Genomic DNA, 23,478 nt, shown 5'->3' on the forward strand with positions numbered 1-23,478 from the left:
GCACCCCCCTTTTTAATCTGCTAGTTAACTAGCTCAAGTTATTTTACTGATTGTGATTTAGCTCTCTATTAGAGGGCTTCACGGATCCACCTGTACCCAAATACCCGAGACCCGATCCAGGACCCGAGCGGGTCCGGATCAAAAATTCTAAATAATGTCACGGGTCTGGGTCAGATCTGATTGTCTCGGGTATGTGTAATTGTAATTGACTTGTCCGGAATGGCCCGTACAGATCCGATCACTACAGCTGCAGCTACTCTTGCTTTTCACAAGAGTGTAGCGTGGCGAGTGTAGCTTGTTGTTAGCCAATCATCAATCATCAAAGCGGCAGTAGGCTACAGTCATAGAGCCTCCGTGTGTGGCAAAAGTTAGGATATATCTAATCTATGGAATAATTAAAATAACGGAGTTAAAAGTTAAAGGAGAAGAATAGGCTACAACGACCAAACGCCAACAGGTAGGCTGGTACTTAATATTCTGAATGGAGTTGTTGTTATTTGTAACTGTAGGATGAGAAAGCGCATGCACTGCAGCCTCAATTAGCCTAGCTAGTGTAGTGTATTAAGATTATGACTTTGTTAATGGTTTTAAGTGGAACCTGAGAGGATGTTTATTTAGTGTCAGAGGAATTGTTTTAGTGTGACACGCCACATGGGACAGAGAAGTCTGTGTGTTGTAGACAGGGGATTGGACAGTAGAGGGAGCCACCCATATTTTGGGGAAGATTATATATACTGGGTTTAAACGAAGAAGAGGTTAGAGCGGCCATTACAATCTGGGAACCACTGCTCTCCGGGTGATCTGGACACCCGTACACTTATGCTGAAATCTTGTGATATGAATAAACCTTATGATCAAAGTTCAGTATAAGCGGACTCCTTTGTTTATCAGCAATAACTAGCAACATTACTCGACACTACAAATGGCATCACGAAAAGGGAGGGTCTGCCTCTCTCCTTTGTTCCATTCATGCGTCAAGCTGACTCTCGTTCCGAAGTCATGGCCAGATAAGGGTGAGTTCCTCACCACTTTGGGCATTTGTTAGTTTGGAGGCTATTTGAGTGTGCACTTGAGAGATGTACCGTTGGGGACCGATGTGTGCTTTGTGTTGCTTTATTGCTGAGAACTAGGGGTCTGGCCTAATCATTCTAAATTTCTTTGCACTGGTAGACAGCGCAAAAGGGGGGAGAGAGTCTATAGAGATATTAATTCAAGAACAATCGATGGAAGTGAATAAGGCAGCGATACGTATACACATTAGGGCATTGCGAATCTGGAAAGACCTCTAAACGAGGCGATCTTAGGATGGGCCGAAAATCCTCTCACGCATTATGTGTTTTAGGTCAGTCTGGGACTGGAGAGTGGTTATAAATTCTATTGCAAGTTACTGCTCATCTTGTATCCGACGGGGTATATGTTTGGGGGAACCTCTCATAGAATATCCAGAACTCACGGCAGCATAAAGTTAGGGACAAAGGAAAAAGGTATTTAGGCGCAATGTAGGTTACATTGTTACATGCCACATGTTACATACATGCTAATGCTAAATGCTAATGCTAAATGCTAATTATGCTACATGCTAACATGTGACCTTAGAGGGCCATTGCGATGGAATAAAGCCTCTTAAATTATGTTTGTGTGTGTAGAATTTAAGTTCTATGCTTTGTGAGCTCTGTTAAATGTTGTTTGACTATGAGGAGAAAACAGAGTTACAGCGGGACTGTTAACTTTCTGTTTGGGTTGGGGAGAGAGCTGAGGAGCTCCCTTCAACGGTGAAATCGTATTGGTGAATGTACTGCGCATGCGTGTGATTTTACGGCACTACATTACGACACGTGTGATTTTACTACACTACATTACGACACGTGTGATTTTACTACACTACATTACGGCACGTGTGATTTTACGACACTAGAGTGACGTAGGGAGAATATGCCTCTGTTACACTGCAAGGGGGGAGACACAGACACAGACGGAGGAACAAAGAATTAGACCTTTAGAGTCTAATGGTGTGTTCTAGTTGTTACATCGGTTGTTTGAAGATGAAACTTTTTTCTTGAGACCTATTGAATTGATAAATTAGATATATGTTGACGGATTAAAATAAATAAAATAAAATGACAGATTAAATAAATAAATAAATGTTATTGAGCTATCTATAATTATTCCTGAGTTAATTCTTAGAGCGAATGTGACTGGAGGAATATTGAATGGTTGAAATAGCTCAGTGACTGCATAAACTGCTAAATTCTTGTCTGTTTCTCTGTTTTGTCATATGAGAGGCGATAGGACGAGAGGAGAGAGAGAGAGGAGGTGCTGACGTGTACATCACGTGACAAGGGGTGACGCGACAGAGGATCGAGTCAAAAGGTTTTAGTGCTGTTCTGTTTACAAAATCTTCCCCTACAGGATATTTCATGTTATGACAATTTCACAAAGACTTGGCAAAAGACTGATTGAATAAAATTAGCATTTTGGAGTTTCTGTGAATGAGTGGATTTGATTAGAGTTCTGTTGGAAATCGAGTACTAACATTATTCTGTAAAATTAAGATAATTGGATGCTTATTAAGCAATGGGGTTTATGAGTACTGTAGTGTTGCTTGATTATAGGTATTATACATACTTTTCAATCAGGAAGGGGGTAAGATAGCCACTAATTGATAAATTAGTAAAATAGGAAATATAAATAAAAAAATTATTTTTTAATATTCATATTTTTATTGATTAATTTTTGTTGGTTTATATTAATAATTAAAGGGAGGAAGCCATAGGCTATATAGTCTAAAATAAAATAATGCACATTAAAGGAATATAAAAGAGTTGTTACAATGGGGAAAAAGGATATCAGGACTATGAAGGTAATTACACCTGTTGATATAGTTGAAAATAGTAAACATTGCAATACCATTAACTAAAGGTTGTCTGGAAAAGGGAACAAAAGTTGGCCTGACATTGAACAACCATAGCTAGTAGAGGGAATTTTAACCCTGACGTCATCAACATGATGAAAGTGATTGAATAATAGAGAGAGGAGAAGCAGAAACGACCATAAAGATAAAAGAAAACTCCAGAAGGAAGAAAATGAGATGTCTGGAAGAGAAGAGTGAGGTTAAGGAAGATGGAACTTGAAGATGATGATCAGAGTGATTGAGAAGAGATCATGGGTGGATATGACTCTGTGATCAGAAGGAAGTTGGCAAGAGAGGAAAGAAGAAGGATACTAGAGATTTGATCTCTGATGGAAGTTGAAGGAAGAAGGATACAAGAGATTCGATTTCTGATGAAAGCAAAGATGAAGACAGCGATGAAGATTTGGAGATTAAAGGTGCTTCATATTCAAGAGGATTTTATGCAACAATGATTAGCAAATAAGAAATAGAAAGAGATATAGACCGATGCGTATCATGCCTGGATAAGGGGAATAATTTAGAAGAAGTAAGAGAACTGCAAAGTACAACTCGAGAAGCTGAAGATACAGAAGAGAAGAAAAAACTGCTGAGAAAAGGATCCCAAGAATTGGAGGAGAAGAATACATTGAGGCCAAGGAAAAAGGTCACTAGGAAGAAGATGATGGAAGATGATATTTCGAGGACAGAACTTAGAATATAACCTTTTGAAGAATACTGATATGTCAACAACAAGAAAGAGCAAGACCAAGAAACTCTACTCAATCAAATACAGCTGGAGAAGAAGAAGGAGAAGAAAAGCTTTGGTTATGAAGAATCAGTGTGCACCAAATCAACAATCACTGCCATAGCTTCAACTGAACAAGGTCAAATGCAATTGTATCAGCCACCAATGGCGGTACCAGTTGTTCCATATCCACAGCCAGTTTCTGGACAGACACATAATTGGAGAGGAAGAGGACGAGAAGGCTTAGAAGGAGGAGGAAGGTTTCAGCTACACTTCCAGCAACTTTCAGAAGCGTGTTATAATTGTGGACAGGTTGGTTACTTTACCTGTGAATGCAATGCGCCAGGAGGATACAACAGAGGACATTTCTGAGGAAGATAAAGGAGCAAGTGAAGATCACCTGTTCTCCAGGTGAACCCTTAAAGGAGCAAGGATTCTAGAGTGCCTAGAAGATCCGAAGGGGGGTGTCAGCTGATAGCACCGATTAGGAAGAAAATATCTAACAATTGAAGTGAAAACAAAGGACTAGGAGAGGTGATAGTGGAAAAGCTTTTATCTGTGTTGAGCCTAAAGAGGTTAAACATCTCACTATGTAAAATTAACTAATTAGGATAGGGATTTGAGAAGGTAAAACAGTTGATTACTCTTAAGGAACCAATTGAGCTCTGCTATAAAAAATCAAAGAGAAATTAAAATACACATACTGGTATTAGAACATATACCTATTGTATTGTTGGGAAGAGATGCATTGTGTAAATTGAACTGTACAGTAAGATGTACACTAGACGGCTGTCTGGTAGAAGATTTTAAAAGAGTAGGGTTTTTGGGAATCATATTTGCTTGAAAAGATAATGTCCTCCTTCCTATGATAATCTATTAGACTGCCTATTAGACAATCTGTCTGAAAAATAAAGTTAAAAGGGGTGACTGTTATTCTTGGTTACATTCCTACACCAAGAGGGGAAAGAGATTTCAAACTAGGCTAAAAGATGTTAGATCATTTGCCAAGTCTGTGTGTAAAGAAGTCAGAAGCAGGTGGGGACTTCCCGATTACATATTCTAAAAATTGGTGGTAAAGGGATTTTGTGAATAAATCAGTGGAAAAGGTTTTTAAAGGTTAGGAGAAAATATTAGATTAAAAAAGTTATGAGAACTAGGGTTGAAGGAGCTCTAGGACAGTAAGCTAAGTTTCAATGTTAGTTAGTAGGAAGAGAGAGAGAACTAGTGGTGATAGATGGAAATACAAGTAAGGAGTTAAAAGTCTTAGGGAGAATGGATGAAGTAACAACAAGGACATCAACACTTCAGTCTATTATAACAACAGTGAGAAGCAATTTAACTCTTTCAACATTGATAGTTATTAAAGCCATAAATATATCGCATTTGATTACAAGGGAGCAGATAGCTCCAGCACCAATTTTAGAGGAATTTTATAGTCTGGGAAGCCTATCATTGGAGGATAAGTCTAAGAGAGAAGTGGGGATTTTTCCATGGTATGGTGTAAAATTTGGGAAGATCATATTGATAATATTACCTATAATTTGAAGGGTTTGGCAAATGAAACGATAAGAGGGTTTAATCTTCTGGCGAAGATGTTTTGCTTTTGTACTTTGTTACTGACCTTTGAGAAGGATATGATATTGAGATGGGTTGGAGTTGTGATGCCTGGAGACAACACTCAGATGCCGTTGTTGACTGTTCCTGATCTGGATGAAGAGGGACAAGTGGGACTGGATGGAGCATTGATGAATAAATATCATTTTTGATTATTTGATCATTTATATATACTGGGTTTAAACGAAGAAGAGGTTAGAGCGGCCATTACAATCTGGGAACCACTGCTCTCCGGGTGATCTGGACACCCGTACACTTATGCTGAAATCTTGTGATATGAATAAACCTCATGATCAAAGTTCAGTATAAGCGGACTCCTTTGTTTATCAGCAATAACTAGCAACATTACTCGACACTACACTAGCTAATGTTAGCTAGCTTAACTAGCTTCTCCTGGTTTGATGCAGTCAAGACAGGAACTATGGAATCATATTTGATTATTAATAACCTAGCTATGGCAGCTATTAGTCTACTATAGCGCGATTCGGCTTGGTTAGTTGCCGTCTCTCGTCTCTCCCTCCCTCCCCCCTGCTCCTGGTGTCACTCGCTCACAGTACGGCCCGACGGCATCTCTCTCCTTCTTCCTTGCTTTATCAGTTCGGGTTAATAAAGTAGCGAAAATAAAGTAGCTGCTTCCCTCACTCGGATCACATCTTGTCTGGGTCCGGACCAGGTCTACACGGAACGGGTCTAGTTGTCCTCGGGTCTGTTTGGAACGGGTATCTATATTATCCTTTTTTATTTTATTTATTTATGCATATCCGGTCCGGGTGGGAAAGCCCCAGGTCCATTTCGGAACGGGTCCAACTTTTTTGACCCGTGAAGACCTTTACTCTCTATGTATTTCTGCCTATCTCTGCTGCGCATATCAGCCAACCACACCGAATATTGATGATGATGTAGGCTAAATCAAGTGTTATCAAGTGTTAATCAAATGTTATGCTGCTGTGGCAGTACTGTTGATATTTAAACTAGGTAGCTAGCTACACACACTCGACTGGTGACAGCATCTCTCAAGCCATGCATGTTTGGATACCACGTACAGGGCAGACTGGGAAAAAGTCACAACCAGGCACGCGCAAGCTCAGTACATGGCAGATCAACAGGCGCAACGAATGGACGGGGTGGGGGGTGTCAAACTTGACAACGACTTGCTGGCAGTTGGTTCCGAACAACCATGATACAAAATGAATTTAAAAAAACATTTAGGGGGAAATTATACCACCACCCAAAAGGGCAATTTGGAGACTGGAAGAGCAAAGGGGAATGTGCTCTGTACAGGTAGAGCCAGGTGCCTGGTGCAAAGTGATGTGCATTAGATGATGTGCAAAGTACTGTACCAGTCAAAAGTTTGGATACACCTACTCATTCAAGGGTTTTTCTTTATTTTTACTATTTTCTACATTGAGGAATAATAGTGAAGACATCAAAATAGCATATGGAATCATGTAGTAACCAAAAAAGTGTTAAACAAATCAAAATATGTGTTATATTTTAGATTATTCAAAGTAGCCACCCTTTGACTTGATGACAGCTTTGCACACTCTTGGCATTCTCTCAACCAGCTTCATGAGGAATGCTTTTCCAACAGTCTTGAAGGAGTTCCCAAATATGCTGAGCACTTGTTGGCTCCTTTTCCTTCACTCTGCGGTCCAACTCATCCCAAACCATCTCAATTGGGTTGAGGTCGGGTGATTGTGGAGGCCAGGTCATCTGATGCAGCACTCCATCACTCTCCTTCTTGGTCAAATATCCCTTACACAGCCTGGAGGTGTGTTGGGTCATTGTCCTGTTAAAAAACAAATGATTGTCCCACTAAGCGCAAACCAGATGGGATGGCGTATCGCTGCAGAATGCTGTGGTAGCCATGCTGGTTAAGCTTGCCTTGAATTCTAAATAAATCACTGACAGTGTCACCAGCAAAGCACCCCCATCCATCACACCTCCTCCTCCATGCTTCACGGTGGGAACCACACATGCGGAGATCATCCATTCACCTACTCTGCATCTCACAAAGACACAGCGGTAGTAAACAAAAATCTCAAATTTGGACATCAGACCAAAGGACAGATTTTCACCGGTCTAATGTCCATTGATGGCGTTTCTTGGCCCAAGCAAGTCTCTTCTTATTTTTGGTGTCCTTTAGTAGTAGTTTATTTGCAGCAATTCGACCATGAAGGCCTGATTCACGCAGTCTCCTCTGAACAGTTGATGCTGAGATGTGTCTGTTACTTGAACTCTGTGCAGCAATCTGAGGTGCAGTTAACTCTAATGAACTTATCCTCTGCAGCAGAGGTAACTCTGGGTCTTCCTTTCCTGTGGCGGTCCTCATGAGAGCCAGTTTCAACATAGCGCTTGATGGTTTTTGTTACTGCGCTTGAAGAAACTTTCAAAGTTCTTGAAATCTTCCGGATTGCCTGACCTTCATGTCTTAAAATAATGATGGACTGTCGTTTCTCTTTGCTTATTTGAGCTGTTCTTGCCATATTATGGTATTTTACCAAATAGGGCTGTCTTCTTTATACCACCCCTACCTTGTCACAACACAACTGATTGGCTCAAAGAAGGAAAGAAATTCCACAAATTAACTTTTAACAAGGCACACCTGTTCATTGAAATGCATTCCAGGTGACTACCTCATGAAGCTCGTTGAGAGAATGCCAAGAGTGTGCAAAGCTGTCATCAAGGTAAAGGGTGGCTACTTTGAAGAATCTCAAATTCTTCAAATTCTGGTTTCTACATTATTCCATATGTGTTATTTCATTGTTTTGATGTCTTCACTATTATCCTACAATGTAGAAAATAGTAAAAATAAAGAACAACCCTGGAATGAGTAGGTGTGTCAACTTTGACTGGTACTTTACGAAAAACATTTCAAAATCATCTGGTTTCTCAGGGAATGGTGAGCAGTAGAGTGAAATCATGACTAGTCAACAAGGCAGTGTCATCATGAATTCAAAAGAAAACAATTACTAATACAAAAGGTCATTTTTTCCTTTGAATATTTTCATAACAAGAGTTTTGTTAATTTATAAATGATTCATTTCATGAAGTGTTTAATTAGAGCCTATAAATTGATGCAATCAAGTACCTTTTGTTCCAATTTGTTAATTTGGATAAACCAAGATAACCGAAGGCAATGCTGGTGAATGAAGCAGTGGAAGGAAAGGGGGACTCCAAGCTAAGCTGAAAATATGTGCTATACGGCCTCCTCTTCCTAGTATCCTGATGGCTAAAATGTGAAATCGCTGGAAGTTTTATTTAGTGAACTCAGAGCAAGGCTTCAATCACAGAGGAACATCAGGGAATGCTGTGGCTTTGTTTTTACAGAGACATGGCTTACGGACGATAAACTCAACTCTGCTGTTCAACCAGATGGCTTTTCCATTTTCCGTATGGATCTAAAGGCGGCTTCTGGTAAGAGTAGGGGGGAGGGGTATGTTTCCTCATCAACAATAGCTGGTGTCCCGAGGTTGAAAACATCTCAAGCTCCTGTTCACCCGATCTGGGGCGGTAGGTAGCATAGCGGTTAAGAGCGTTGGGCCAGCATCCCTGAGTCGACTTGGTGAAAAATCTGTCGATGTGCCCTTGAGCATGGCACTTAACCCGAATTGCTCCTGTAAGTCACTATACAAGACAATTACCAGCAAGAATACTCTCACCCGGAAGAAGCGGTCTAAGGCACTGCATCTCAGTGCTTGAGGCGTCAATACAGACCCCCTGGTTCGATTCCAGGCTGTATCACAACCGGCCGTGATTGGGAGTCCCATAGGGCGGCGCACAATTGGCCCAGCGTCGTCCGGGTTTGGCCGGTGTAGGCCGTCACGGTAAATAAGAATTTGTTCTTAACTGACTTGCCTAGTTAAATAAAGGTTAATATATATATATATATATATATATATATATATATATATATATATATATATATATATATATATATATATATATATATATACAGTGGGGAAAAAAAATATTTAGTCAGCCACCAATTGTGCAAGTTCTCCCACTTAAAAAGATGAGAGAGGCCTGTAATTTTCATCATATGTACACGTCAACTATGACAGACAAAATGAGAATTTTTTTCTCCAGAAAATCACATTGTAGGATTTTTTATGAATTTATTTGCAAATTATGGTGGAAAATAAGTATTTGGTCAATAACAAAAGTTTCTCAATACTTTGTTATATACCCTTTGTTGGCAATGACACAGGTCAAACGTTTTCTGTAAGTCTTCACAAGGTTTTCACACACTGTTGCTGGTATTTTGGCCCATTCCTCCATGCAGATCTCCTCTATAGCAGTGATGTTTTGGGGCTGTCGCTGGGCAACACGGACTTTCAACTCCCTCCAAATATTTTCTATGGGGTTGAGATCTGGAGACTGGCTAGGCCACTCCAGGACCTTGAAATGCTTCTTACGAAGCCACTCCTTCGTTGCCCGGGCGGTGTGTTTGGGATCATTGTCATGCTGAAAGACCCAGCCACGTTTCATCTTCAATGCCCTTGCTGATGGAAGGAGGTTTTCACTCAAAATCTCACGATACATTGCCCCATTCATTCTTTCCTTTACACAGATCAGTCATCCTGGTCCCTTTGCAGAAAAACAGCCCCAAAGCATGATGTTTCCACCCCCATGCTTCACAGTAGGTATGGTGTTCTTTGGATGCAACTCAGCATTCTTTGTCCTCCAAACACGACGAGTTGAGTTTTTGCCAAAAAGTTATATTTTGGTTTCATCTGACCATATGACATTCTCCCAATCCTCTTCTGGATCATCTAAATGCACTCTAGCAAACTTCAGACGGGCCTGGACATGTACTGGCTTAAGCAGGGGGACACGTCTGGCACTGCAGGATTTGAGTCCCTGGCGGCGTAGTGTGTTACTGATGGTAGGCTTTGTTACTTTGGTCCCAGCTCTCTGCAGGTCATTCACTAGGTCCCCCCGTGTGGTTCTGGAATTTTTGCTCACCGTTCTTGTGATCATTTTGACCCCACGGGGTGAGATCTTGCGTGGAGCCCCAGATCGAGGGAGATTATCAGTGGTCTTGTATGTCTTCCATTTCCTAATAATTGCTCCCACAGTTGATTTCTTAAAACCAAGCTGCTTACCTATTGCAGATTCAGTCTTCCCAGCCTGGTGCAGGTCAACAATTTTGTTTCTGGTGTCCTTTGACAGCTCTTTGGTCTTGGCCATAGTGGAGTTTGGAGTGTGACTGTTTGAGGTTGTGGACAGGTGTCTTTTATACTGATAACAAGTTCAAACAGGTGCCATTAATACAGGTAACGAGTGGAGGACAGAGGAGCCTCTTAAAGAAGAAGTTACAGGTCTGTGAGAGCCAGAAATCTTGCTTGTTTGTAGGTGACCAAATACTTATTTTCCACCATAATTTGCAAATAAATTCATTAAAAATCCTACAATGTGATTTTCTGGATTTTTTTTTCTCCATTTGTCTGTCATAGTTGATGTGTACCTATGATGAAAATTACAGTCCTCTCTCATCTTTTTAAGTGGGAGAACTTGCACAATTGTTGGCTGACTAAATACTTTTTTTCCCCACTGTATATATATATATATATATTTTTTTTTTAAATAAAATTGTCGTGGTTGATTTTAACCAAGTAATTATCACCAAAATGTATCCTGCCCCACAAGAGGAAACAACGAGCTTGACCATGTATATATAAACATCCGTGATGTGTACAAAGCCATCCCCCACCCCCACTTCGGCCAATCAGATCACGTCTCTCTGTTCCTCAACAGGGAGCCACCAACACAGAGAATAGTGAGGCGTTGGACAAAGGAGGCAGACTAAATGCTGCAGGATTGTTTTGAGAATACTGATTGAACCCACAATAACAATCTGGACATACCCCAACCAAAAACCCTTGATGAACAGAGATATCCGTACAATGCTGAGATCCCGTACTGCAGCATTCAATGTCAGCAGAACAAACCCCAATTACTCAGTGGCATAGGACACATGCAAGGTTCTTATATTGTATTATTTCTTATTGTTGTTGCATTGTCGAGAAGGAGCCTGCAAGTAAGCATTTCATTTGATGGTGTATACCATGTGAATCCTGCACATACGACAAATAAAACTTGAAACTAAACACAAAAGACTGAATCATTCTCCTTGTACATCTGTATTCGAAGAGTTGAGATACATGTGAAAAGAATGCCACATTAGAATGAAAGGAATCCATTTCAACACCGTATGAGTTAGTCTGCGTCCTACCTTCTGGATGGTGTCCAGCATAGACCAGCCTCCATTCCAGGGCTTGGTGGACTTCCTCATGCAGTTCAGACTAGCCATGCTATGCCACTTTCTGTCCTCTAGCTTACTGTAGAAGGCGTTGGCCAGCATCAGCACACTGTCATACAGGTACAAGTTGGAGACCTGAGGAGAAACAAAACAACAAAACATCTTCTATAAAAGGTTTTGAGCAGAATCAGCAGTGCCATGCAGGTACTGAACTAGTTTGAGATCTGGCAGGGAAAACTCCTCAAAAATGTTGCCGCTAAAACGAGATGCTCAAAATCACTTGTTGAAACTTGCGAAGGTTTACAAGTCCAACATAAAAGCGGTTCCTCTCTGCCTCTGCCCCTGTGATGTTTTGGGGAAATAAAGTGGTCAGTAGGGAATAAGCATGTCCACATAATGAAAGGGAGAAACAGACCCATAGTGGTAGACACCTGGGGAGCAGAAAACACCCAGTCTGACACTGCAACGACCACTTTAAAGTTACAGAAAAGAGATATGAAAGACAACCTCAAGTTTTCTAATGATAGAAAAAGACATCAGTTGAAATGCCGCAGAGCATTTCTCACAATTGCACCCACGGTCTACCTTTTCTAACTTGTCTGTAGGAAATTGTGATTGTGATTTATTGAAGGACCACTTGAGAAAGAGAATCCCAAACACATTCCCTGGCATTTTCATTTGGAATAAAAATAGGCACAATGGATTGCCTACGTCCAAAGCATGCTTTTGATATGAGGGACGTTTTTTGCTACACCAACAAGGGCATGTATGAATGGCAGGGTACAGCAATGACACAAGGAGAGAATTTTGCTGAAGGCCACCATTCCTTAGACCTCTGTTACTCTATTATATCATGGTTCACCATTACATTTTAGTCATTTAGCAGACGCTCTTATCCAGAGCGACTTACAGTTAGTGAGTGCATACATTTTCATACTGGCCCCCCGTGGGAAACGAACCCACAACCCTGGCGTTGCAAGCACCATGCTCTACCAACTGAGCTACACGGGGCCCTGAGATCATGAGATCAATACATGTACAAGTATTGTTGTCCTCATTTCATAGAGAATTAAGTTGGACATTCAATCCACATGGTCATGTTGGGTATAGAGGAAACACACTTGTTGAGTTGAAATGAATGTAACGGTAGCAAATAGAGTTCACAAAATGCTTACAATTGTAAAAGGATAGCTGAACACTACTCAAACATAAACACACTTAGTCATTTCCATGTAAAGCACCAACATGTGAGGTTCATAGGAGCATGTCAAATTGGGTGTCAAATGAAAATTAAGTCTATATTTTTGAGAAATTAAGGCATATATACATTTTCAATCATTTTCCATCCTAAAAATGTGGAATAAGCAAAGGCTTTGATTTCTGGTCAAACAGATGGAAAATGGGTCTTAGAAAACATCTACCAGAAAAAGTCTTAAAGGTATTAGAAATACATCAAAACGCAATAATATTCAAGTAAAGATCCCTGCCAAATAATATCAACACTTACAGTGCCTTCAGAAAGTATTCATACCCCTTGACTTATTCCACATTTAGTTGTGTTACAGCCTGAATTTCTAAATGATTAAATCATAATTTTTTCTCAACCATCTACACATAATACCCCATAATAACAAAGTGAAAACATGTTTTTGGAAATGTTTGCAAATGTATTGAAAATGAAATACAGAAATATCATAAGTATTCACACCCCTGAGTCAATACATGTTAGAATCACCTTTGGCATTGATTACAGCTGTGAGTCTTTTTGGGTAAGTCTCTAAGAACTTTGTACACCTGGATTGTACAATATTTGCACATAATTATTTTTATAATTCTTCAAGCTCTGTCAAGTTGTTTGTTGATCATTGCTAGACAGCCATTTTCAAGTTTTGCAATACATTTTCAAGCCAATTTAAGTCAAGACTGTAACTTGGCCACTCAGGAACATTCAATGTCATCTTGGTAAGCAACTCCAGTGTACATTTGGCCTTGTGTTTTTGGTCATTGTCCTGCTGAAAGGTGAATTCATCTCCCAGTTTCTGGTGGAAAGCAGACTGAAACAGGTTTCCTCTAGGATTTTGCCTGTGCTTAGCTCCATTCTGTTTCTTTTTTTATCCTGAAAACCTCCCCAGCCCTTGACAATTAAAAGCATACCCATAACATGATGCAGCCACCACTATGCTTGAAAATATGGAGAGCGGTACTCAGTAATGCGTTGTATTGGATTTGCCCCAAACATAACACTTTGTATTCAGGACAAAAAGTGAATTGCTTTGCCAAATTTTTGCAGTATTACTTTAGTGCCTTGTTGCATGTTTTGTAATAATGTATTGTATTGTATTGTACTGTACTCTGCTGTACTCTACTGTACTATACTCTACTGTACTGAACTCTACTTAACTCTACTCTATATAATAATAGCCAGTGTGTAGAATAATACCCAAATATGCAAAGAAGAATATTGCATTTTTATACATTTGTATACCTATTTAGGATACATCACGATGAAGAGAAGGACTTGCCCACTTTTTTTTTATTTCTTTTTTATTTAACCTTTATTTAACCAGGTAAGCCAGTTGAGAACAAGTTCTCATTTACAACTGCGACCTGGCCAAGATCAAGCAAAGCAGTGCTATAAAAACAACAACACAGAGTTACATACTGGGTAAACAAAACATAAAGTCATAAATACAACAGAAAATATATATACAGTGTGTGCGAATGTAGTAAATTATGTAGGTAAGGCAATAAATAGGCCATAGTGCAAAATAGTTACAATTTCGTATTAACACTGGAATGATAGATGTGCAAAAGATGATGTGCAAATAGAGATACTGGGGAGCAAATAAGCAAAATAAATAACAATATGGGGATGAGGTGGTTGGATGGCCTAATTTCAGAATGGCTGTGTGCAGGTGCAGTGATCGGTAAGCTGCTCTGACAACTGACGCTTAAAGTTAGTGAGGGAGATAATAGTCTCCAGCTTCAGATATTTTTGCAGTTCGTTCCAGTCATTGGCAGCAGAGAACTGGAAGTAATGGCGGCCAAAGAAGGTGTTGGCTTTGGGGATGACCAGTGAAATATACCTGCTGGAGTGCAGACTACGGGCGGGTGTTGCTATGGTGACCAGTGAGCTAATATAAGACAGGGATTTGCCTAGCAGTGATTTATAGATGACCTGGAGCCAGTGGGTTTGGCGACAAATATGTAGTGAGGGCCAGCAAACAAGAGCGTACAGGTCACAATGGTGGGTAGTATATGTGGCTTTGGTGACAAAACGGATGGCACTGTGATAGACTACATCCAATTTGCTGAGTAGAGTGTTGGAGGCTATTTTGTAAATGACATCGCTGAAGTCAAGGATCGGTAGGATAGTCAGTTTTACGAGGGCATGTTTGGCAGCATGAGTGAAGGAGGCTTTGTTGCGAAATAGGAAGCCAATTCTAGATCTAACTTTTGATTGGAGATGCTTAATGTGAGTCTGGAAGGAGAGTTTACAGTCTAACCAGACACCTAGGTATTTATAGTTGTCCACATACTCTAGGTCAGACCCACCGAGAGTAGTGATTCTAGTCGGGTGGGCGGGTGCAAGGAGCGTTCGGTTGAAGAGCATGCATATAGTTTTACTAGTGTTTAAGAGCAGTTGGAGGCTACGGAAGGAGTGTTGTATGGTGTTGAAGCTCGTTTGGAAGTTTGTTAACACAGTGACCAATGAAGGGCCAGATGTATACAAAATGGTGTCGTCTGCATAGAGGTGGATTCGAGCGTCACCAGCAGCAAGAGCGACATCATTGATATACACAGAGAATAGAGTCGGCCCGAGAATTGAATCCTGTGGCACCCCCATGGAGACTGCCAGAGGTCCAGACAACAGGCCCTCCAATTTTACACATTGAACTCTATCTGAGAAGAAGTTGGTGAACCAGGCGAGGCAGTCATTTGAGAAACCAAGGCTATTTAGTCTGCCAATAAGAATGCGGTGGTTGACAGAGTCGAAAGCCTTGGCCAGGATGATGAAGACGGCTGTGCAGTACTGTCTTTTATCGATCTTGGTTATAATATCGTTTAGGACCTTGATCGTGGCTGAGGTGCACCCATGACCAAGGAAACCGGATAGCATAGCGGAGAAGGTACGGTGGGATTCGAAATGGTCGGTGATCTGTTTGTTAACTTGGCTTTCAAAATTTTTTAAAGGCAGGGCAGGATGGATATAGGTCTGTAACAGTTTGGATCTAGAGTGTCACCCCCTTTGAAGAGGGGGATGACCGCGGCAGCTTTCCAATCTCTGGGGATCTCAGACGTTACGAAAGAGAGGTTGAACAGGCTAGTAATAGGGGTTGCGACAATTTCGGTGGCTAATTTTAGAAAGAAAGGATCCAGATTGTCTAGCCCAGCTGATTTGTAGGGGTCCAGATTTTTCAGCTTTTTCAGAACATCAGCTGTCTGAATTTGTGTAAAGGAGAAGCGGGGGGGCATGGGCAAGTTGCAACGGAGGGTGCAGAGCTGGTGGCCGGGGTAGTGGTAGCCAGGTGGAAAGCATGGCCAGCCGTAGCAAAATGCTTGATGAAATTCTCAATTATTGTAGATTTATCGGTGGTGACAGTGTTTCCTAGCCTCAGTGCAATGGGCAGTTGGGAGGAGGTGCTCTTATTCTCCATGGACTTTACAGTGTACAGGATGCAAATTTCTGTTTGAAAAAGCTAGCCTTTGCTTTCCTAACTGATTGTATATATTGGTTCCTGACTTCCCTGAAAATTTGCATATCGCGGGGGCTGTTCGATGCTAATGCAGTACGCCACAGGATGTTTTTGTGCTGGTCAAGGGCAGTCAAGTCTGAGGAGAAGCAGGGGCTATATCTGTTCTTAGTTCTGAATTTTTTGAATGGGGCATGCTTATTTAAGATTGAGAGGAAAGCACATTTAAAGAACAACCAGGCATCCTCTACTGACGGAATAGGTCAATATCCATCCAGGATAACCGGGCCAGGTCAATTAGAAAGGCCTGCTCGCTAAAGTGTTTTGGGGAGCATTTGACAGTGATGAGGGGTGGTCGTTTGACCGCGGACCCATTACGGACGCAGGCAATAAGGCAGTGATCACTGAGATCCTGGTTGAAGACAGTGGAGGTGTATTTAGAGGGTAAATTTGTCAGGATGATATCTATGAGGGTGCCCATTTTTACAGATTTTGGGTTGTACCTCGTAGGTTCGTTGATAATTTGTGTGAGATTGAGGGCATCTAGTTTAGATTGTAGGTTGGCCGGGGTGTTAAGCATATCCCAGTTTAGGTCACCAAGCAGTACGAACTCTGAGGATAGATGGGGGCAATCAGTTCACATATGGTGTCCAGGGCACAGCTCAGGGCTGAGGGGGGTCACACTTGCAATGCCTAAAGCATTTGTTATCACTGAAGCTTTATGATGGTCTGGCTGGTGTACTTAAGGCTTTATGCATTACTTGATGAATCCTAAGAAAGTAAGTCTGGTGTACTAACGTATCATGATAATGATTTGAAAGTAGGGGATAGATAAGTGGCCAGTGCTTTACCCAGCCCAGGTCAAGTCTATATCAGAAAAGTACTCGCCTGTGCTTTTTTTTTCTCATACAAATACTTTGGCATTAGCCAGTAATTCACCTTTTTTCACATGAATAATTGACAGATGAACTCTAAAGAAACACCACATGATTTTACCATCTGTCCTAAACAATGTTCTATGCTAGCTATGGAGTTTGAATAGTAAGTCACGGTCATTGCACACTAGATGACTTCAGAAAACATTTCTAAACAATTTTCTTACGTTAGAAATTTGTGTTCCTGTGCAATCCTGTGTAAATATAGTAATGGTAACAGACTGAGGTGTTTAACATTGGAGGGATGTGTGAAGGAAATTACACTGTGTTAGAATGATGATGACGTTAAATGTTGTGACAGCGCTGACGGGCAAATCGCTCTCGCCGACCTTCAGTATTGTTTTTGTCATGGCTATGGTCATGTCTTGTCAATATATGGGGTGATGTTGGGTGAATGACAAAGTACTCTGATGGTGTGGATATAGTGTTACGGTGATGACAGAGTGGTGACAGGGCTGATGTTCAAATAGAGTAATAAAGTAATATCCTTCACACTGACCTCCAGGGACTGCAGGTAGCCCTCCTGGGGGTCGCAGAGCAGAGAGGAGATGCGGTGGTTGTTCCTCATGCAGCGGATGTTGGTGTCTCTCCACAGAGGGAAGATCTGCCGTATGACGGTCATCCGGCCTAACGAACTGTGGACCAGCTCCATGATTTCTGTGTCACTCACCTCCTGCGGCAAAGAAGAGATGGTGGGGTGGGAGGGTTCATGGTCAAAACCATTAACAAAATCTAAGAATTGACTTGTAAATTCACACTATGAACTGGTCTAAAGCTGTGTATTCACATATGAATTCTAGGACTAGGTACAGTTTGTGTGACAACTTAGTATCAGTATGATTAATCAATATACACATTAAGAGATACACGCAATAAACACTCTTCTCAAGGTCAGGTTTTCAATTAATTTTCAGCTGAATATGGATTGGGGATCATCACTCATGTCTGATATCTCTCAATTCCTTTGGAAAATTGACAACGTAAAAACTCTCCTTACATTTCTTAGAATCCCAGAACGTACACCATAAAGCTGTGGGTAGGAACCTCCCTACTCATGTATGCAGGCAAGGGTGATGGATGAGAGGAATGAGTTCAGGGTCAGACAGGGGATGACTGTGAACGGTCAGATCAATAGGGATGATAGCCAGAGCTCAGGAGCAGGACAGCGGTCAATGTTTATGTGCCAGACAACCAGCACTCGGGTCAAACACCACTGTAATGAGGCAACTGACTGGTCAAACTTATCTGTGTTTCTCTATCTCTCGGTCTCTCTCTTTCGATCTGTCCAAGTCTAGTTTTTCCTCTTTCAGACATTCCATCTCCCTGCCTCTGTCTCTCGTTAACTGTCTGTCTGTCTCGCATTCTCCCTCTATTTCATTTTCCCTTTGTGTCGATTTATCTCACTCTCTTTGGCCCTTTCGCTCTATTTATCTCACCGTCCAAACTCATCAATTCCTTTGAGAAATGCATAACTGTTATGCAACAAGCATCACACCTCATCGATAATTCAGTAGGTGTGTGCTTTACTGCTTTTAGAAAGAGGCACATACATTTTTATACAGCACAAACACTACACTATGAGCCATACAAACAGCCAGTCAAGTGCCAGTCAACTGTAAATAATGGATATTCATGAGGTGCTGTTGTGCATTAACCGGGTGGAATATGCTGTAGGATTCATGGAGGTATGACCGCATGTCCAGGGTCGTCCTTCCTGTCTTGACCTGTTAGAACGTTTCACCGTCACCACAGATGACTGCTGTGACATCAATTGACCCTGCAGTGACCTTGATGGAGCCATTTTACTAACAAGACTAAAATGACCACAGACTAGTGGTTTGAAAGAAAAGCACAGCGCATTAAGCGCTAGATCTTCCTATTTTAATGTGGAGAGAATACGTTTTGGTATGCAGGGGAAGAACATTGGTGGGTTAACCTTTGAGTTTGTTGATTAGTTTGGCAGCACTCTTACACAGTGTGTGACTAACATTCTGGACAGCGTGTTACTGTATAATAGAATTTCAGTGCATGTCAAAACCATCACTACAGAGCTGTATATCAGAATGAATGAATGTGTTAAGGAGATCAGCTGTTTATGCATTCAGTGTGGACATACACCTTGGGGGGAAAACACTGCCAAAGCTCCTATTACTGTCCTGAGGTGACCTACATAAGCATGGAAACCAAAAATACAACAGAGGGATATTTCAATGACACACATCCTCTAAATATATTAATGAAATCAAACCTGTCTGACATCTAAATTATCCTCAATACGCAGCTCAGTCAACGCTATTCATCTTTCATGATATATAAATAAAGAAATCCTGGTAATCACCATAGAGTTAAGACGCTTTGTTAAGCTTTACGCATGTATGCTGAGAAACTCTGAGACTAGGAGAAGAGGAAGGACTGGGAGGGAAACTCTGGGAGGTACTCTTATCTAGCCAGGATTATCCCTCAGCCCTAGACACTCTCTCTCTCTCTCTCTCTCTCTCTCTCTCTCTCTCTCTCTCTCTCTCTCGACATCACTATGGACCCATTAATCCAACAGCCCACACTATCACTTGCCTCTACCATTACTATTCTACTAGCTCTGACTAGTTGAAACATAAAGGTAACTGCCAAAATAAAGGAAACACCAACAATAAGTGTCTTAATAGGGCGTTGGGCCACCACAGAACAGCTTCACGGCACCTTGGCATAGATTCTACAAGTGTCTGTAACTATATTGGAGGGATGCAACACCCTAAGTTCATGAGAAATTCCATAATTTGTTGTTTTGTTGATGATGAAATGCTGTCTAAGGAACCTCCCATAAGTGTTCAATTGGGTTGAGATCTGGTTACTGAGACACACACACAAACACATTTTAAACCCCCTATGCTCCTTTGAGATCCCTTTTTCAAAGTCACTGAGATCTCTTCTTCTAGCCGTGGTAGCCAAAATATTGGGCAACTGGTCATTTTTATACATGACCCTAAGCATGATGGGATGTTAATTGCCTAATTAACATAGGAACCACACCTGTGTGTTTGTGTGTGTGTGTGTGTGTGTGTGTGTGTGTGTGTATGTATGTGTGTGTGTGTGTGTATGTGTGTGTGTGTGTGTGTGTGTGTGTGTGTGTGTGTGTGTGTGTGTGTGTGTGTGTGTGTGTGTGTCTGTGTGTGTGTGTCTGTGTGCGCGCGTGCATGTCTCAGTCACCAGATCTCAACCCAATTGAACACTTATGGGAGATTCTGGAGCGGCGCCTGAGACAGCATTTCATCATCTTTAAAAGAGATGGGATCCACCCTAACCACAGGCATTCCAGGATTATCTCCATCAACATAGCAAACTGCTTAAAGGGATACTTTGGGATTTTGGCAATGAGGCCCTTTATGTACTTACTCAGAGTCAGATTAACTTGTGTACACCATTTTAGTGTCTCTGCGTGCAGTTTGAACGAAGTTGCTAACTAGCGTTAGCGCAATGACTGGAAGTCTATGGTATCTGCTAGCATACTAGCAGCAGATACCGATAGCCTTCCAGTCATTGCGCTAATGCTAGTTAACATTGGCTTGCAAAACTACCTCTTCCTTCATACTGGACACAGAGACATAACAATGGTATCCACGAGTTCATCTGACTCTGGGGAGTAGATAAGGGGCCTCATTACCAAAATCATGAAGTATCCCTTTAAGAGACTGACGGTCTGAGTTTGGTAGCGCTCCAGTCCTCCCTGTCATAATAAGCAACAGAGGATATGGAAATTGTATTATACCCCAGAGAAATAAATAAAGTACATGTAAGTAACCTAATTTATGTTCGTTTAACTGTTAGCTCAGAAGGTATTGTCAGCAATAATCATATGCCCATAGAATTGAATTCCACTGTTTGCACTGAAACTGTCTGCCTTGGGCAGCCCCCTCAGTACCATAGGCTCAAATGTAAATGTCACTGACATGTCTACCTCAGATCAGCCTCTCAGAATAACACTAAAAACAAACAAGCAACCCAGAAAATGACTCAAAATAGCCCATATTATTAATGTATGTAGCCTGAGAAACAAGGTTCATGAAATTGACAACTTACTAACATCAGAAAACATTCATATTCTGGCCATCTCTGAAACACACTTAAATAATTCATTTGATGATGCAGTAGTAGCTATACATGGTTATAAAATATATAGGAAAGATAGAAATGCAAATGGAGGAGGAGTTGCTATGTATGCCCAGAGTCATATTCCTGTTAGGCTGAGAGAGGATCTAATGTCAGATGATGTAGAAGTAATATGACTACAGGTTGATCTGCCTCAACTAAAGCCTATTATTGTAGGAAGTTGCTATAGACCACTGATTGCTAAAAGTCAGTATTTGGACTATATGTGTAAAATGCTCAATAATGTATGTGATATCAACATGTATGTGATATTTTCTGGGTGACTTAAATATTGACTGGTTGTCATCAAGCTGTCCACTCAAAAATAAGCTTCAAGCTGTAACCAATGCCTGCAATCTGGTGCAGGTTATCATGCAACCTACCAGGGTATTTACAAACAGAACAGGAACTAAATCATCCACGTGTATTGATCACATCTTTATTAACACTGCATGAATATGCTTAAAGTAGTATCCACACCCATCAGATGTAGTGAATATAATAGCCAAAGTTCCAAAGACTGGACCTAAAATTGTGTATAAGCAATCCTACAACAGGTTTTGCAATGACTCCTAGGTCGAAGATGTGAACAATATTTGTTCTTCTGATGTGTGTAATGAGGAACAACCTGACTCTGCACTTAAGAAACAGCTTCTTCCAGTTAATGATAGGCATGTGCCCATCCAGAAACAAACTGTTAGAACTGCCAAATCACCATGGATATATGATGAATTGAAAAAATGTATGGCTGAGAGGGATGAGGCAAAAAGAATAGCAAATAAGTGTGACAACACAGTAAACTGGCAAACATACAGTAAATTGAGAAATCTAAACTGAAGAAGAAACTATACTATGGAACAAAGATAAATTATATAAAGAATGATAGTAAAAAGCTCTGGAGTACTTTAAATGAAATTCTAGGCAAAAAAGTGAACTCGGCTTCATCATTAATTGAGGCAAACGGCTTGTTCATAACAAAACCCTTTGATATTGCCAGTCAGTTTAATACCTTTTTTGTTGACAAGATTAGCATATTCATGCATAACGGACCAAATAATGAAAGACAAGCACTGTAGTTTTGAGTTCCGCAAAGTGGGTGTGGAAGAGGTGATTTTTTGTTGTTGCTATCTATAAATAAGGACAAGCCACCTGGTACCGACAACTTGGATGGTAAATTGCTGAGGTTGGTAGCGGAATACATTGAAACTCCTGTTTGCCACATCTTCTTTTCTATTTAAGCCTAGAAGACAGTGCGTGCCCTCAGGCCTGGATGGAGGCAAAGGTCATTCCGCTACCCAAGAATAGCAGAGCTGTCACGAATTCAGCCGAGGCTGCCCCTACTCCTTGCTCGGGCAGGTTTCGGCGTTCGTCGTCACCGGCTTACTAGCCACTACCGCTCCATTTATCATCACTCCATTTGTCTTGTCTTGTCAATCACACACACCTGGTACTCATTCCCTCATTAGTCTGTGTATAAGTGTTCCCTCTGCCCACTTGTCCTTTGTGAGTGATTGTTCATTGTGAGAGTGAGTAGCTCGGTTGAGCTACTCTTTCCTTGTATGTAGCCAAGGTGGATTTTTCCCTTGTGCTAGTTTCGTTTTGACGCTTGCTGCGCTTTATTCATGTACACTGAATAAACTTAGGATTTCAGTGTTTTACCTCCTGCGCCTGACTCCGTCATTCACACCTCATCACAGAATCACTCACCTCTATGGAGTCAGCAGGAGAGGAGCGCATGCCTGGAATAGTGGCAAGGTTCCAGGAACATTCCACTATGCTGGCCAGCTTGGGGGAAGCGATGGATCGGGTTCTTCAGGTCGTCCAACGCCTGGAGAGAAGAGGAACCGATCCGTCGAGACCAGCTGGCCAACCGGATCCAGCCACCTACATCACAGCACCCGGAGGGATCCAGATATCTCGACCACGGGCGTTCGATGCCACCCAAGCTCCGCCCCTGTGCGTTCTTCTCAAAGAAGCTCAGCCCGGCGGAGCAGAATCGGGAGCTGTTGGCTGTTGTCCAAGCTCTGACTTTGTGGAGACATTGGCTTGAGGGGGCGAAACACCCATTCCTCGTCTGGAAGGACCACCGTAACCTGGAGTACATCCGGGCAGCGAGGAAGCTGAACCCTCGCCAGGCCAGGTGGGCCCTATTCTTCACCCGGTTTGATTTCACACTGTCATACATTCCCTGT

The 23,478-nt window shown here is 41.4% G+C and overlaps 1 protein-coding gene across 1 annotated transcript in view; it reads right to left on the minus strand.

Annotated features, from left to right (window-relative positions):
• The window catches only part of LOC311127854 (glutamate receptor ionotropic, delta-1-like), a 481,343-nt gene that overhangs the window by 79,658 nt on the left and 378,207 nt on the right, over positions 1-23,478 (minus strand). The window contains exons 6-7 of the mRNA XM_084159745.1: positions 17,643-17,816; positions 11,488-11,649 (exon numbers count right to left, since the gene is read on the minus strand). Of these exons, the coding sequence (XP_084015871.1) occupies positions 11,488-11,649; positions 17,643-17,816 (336 nt within the window). The remainder of the gene's footprint in view (positions 1-11,487; positions 11,650-17,642; positions 17,817-23,478) is intronic.

This window comes from Coregonus lavaretus (assembly GCF_964263955.1).
Source record: "Coregonus lavaretus genome assembly, chromosome: 1".
Classification (NCBI taxonomy): Eukaryota; Metazoa; Chordata; class Actinopteri; order Salmoniformes; family Salmonidae; genus Coregonus; species Coregonus lavaretus.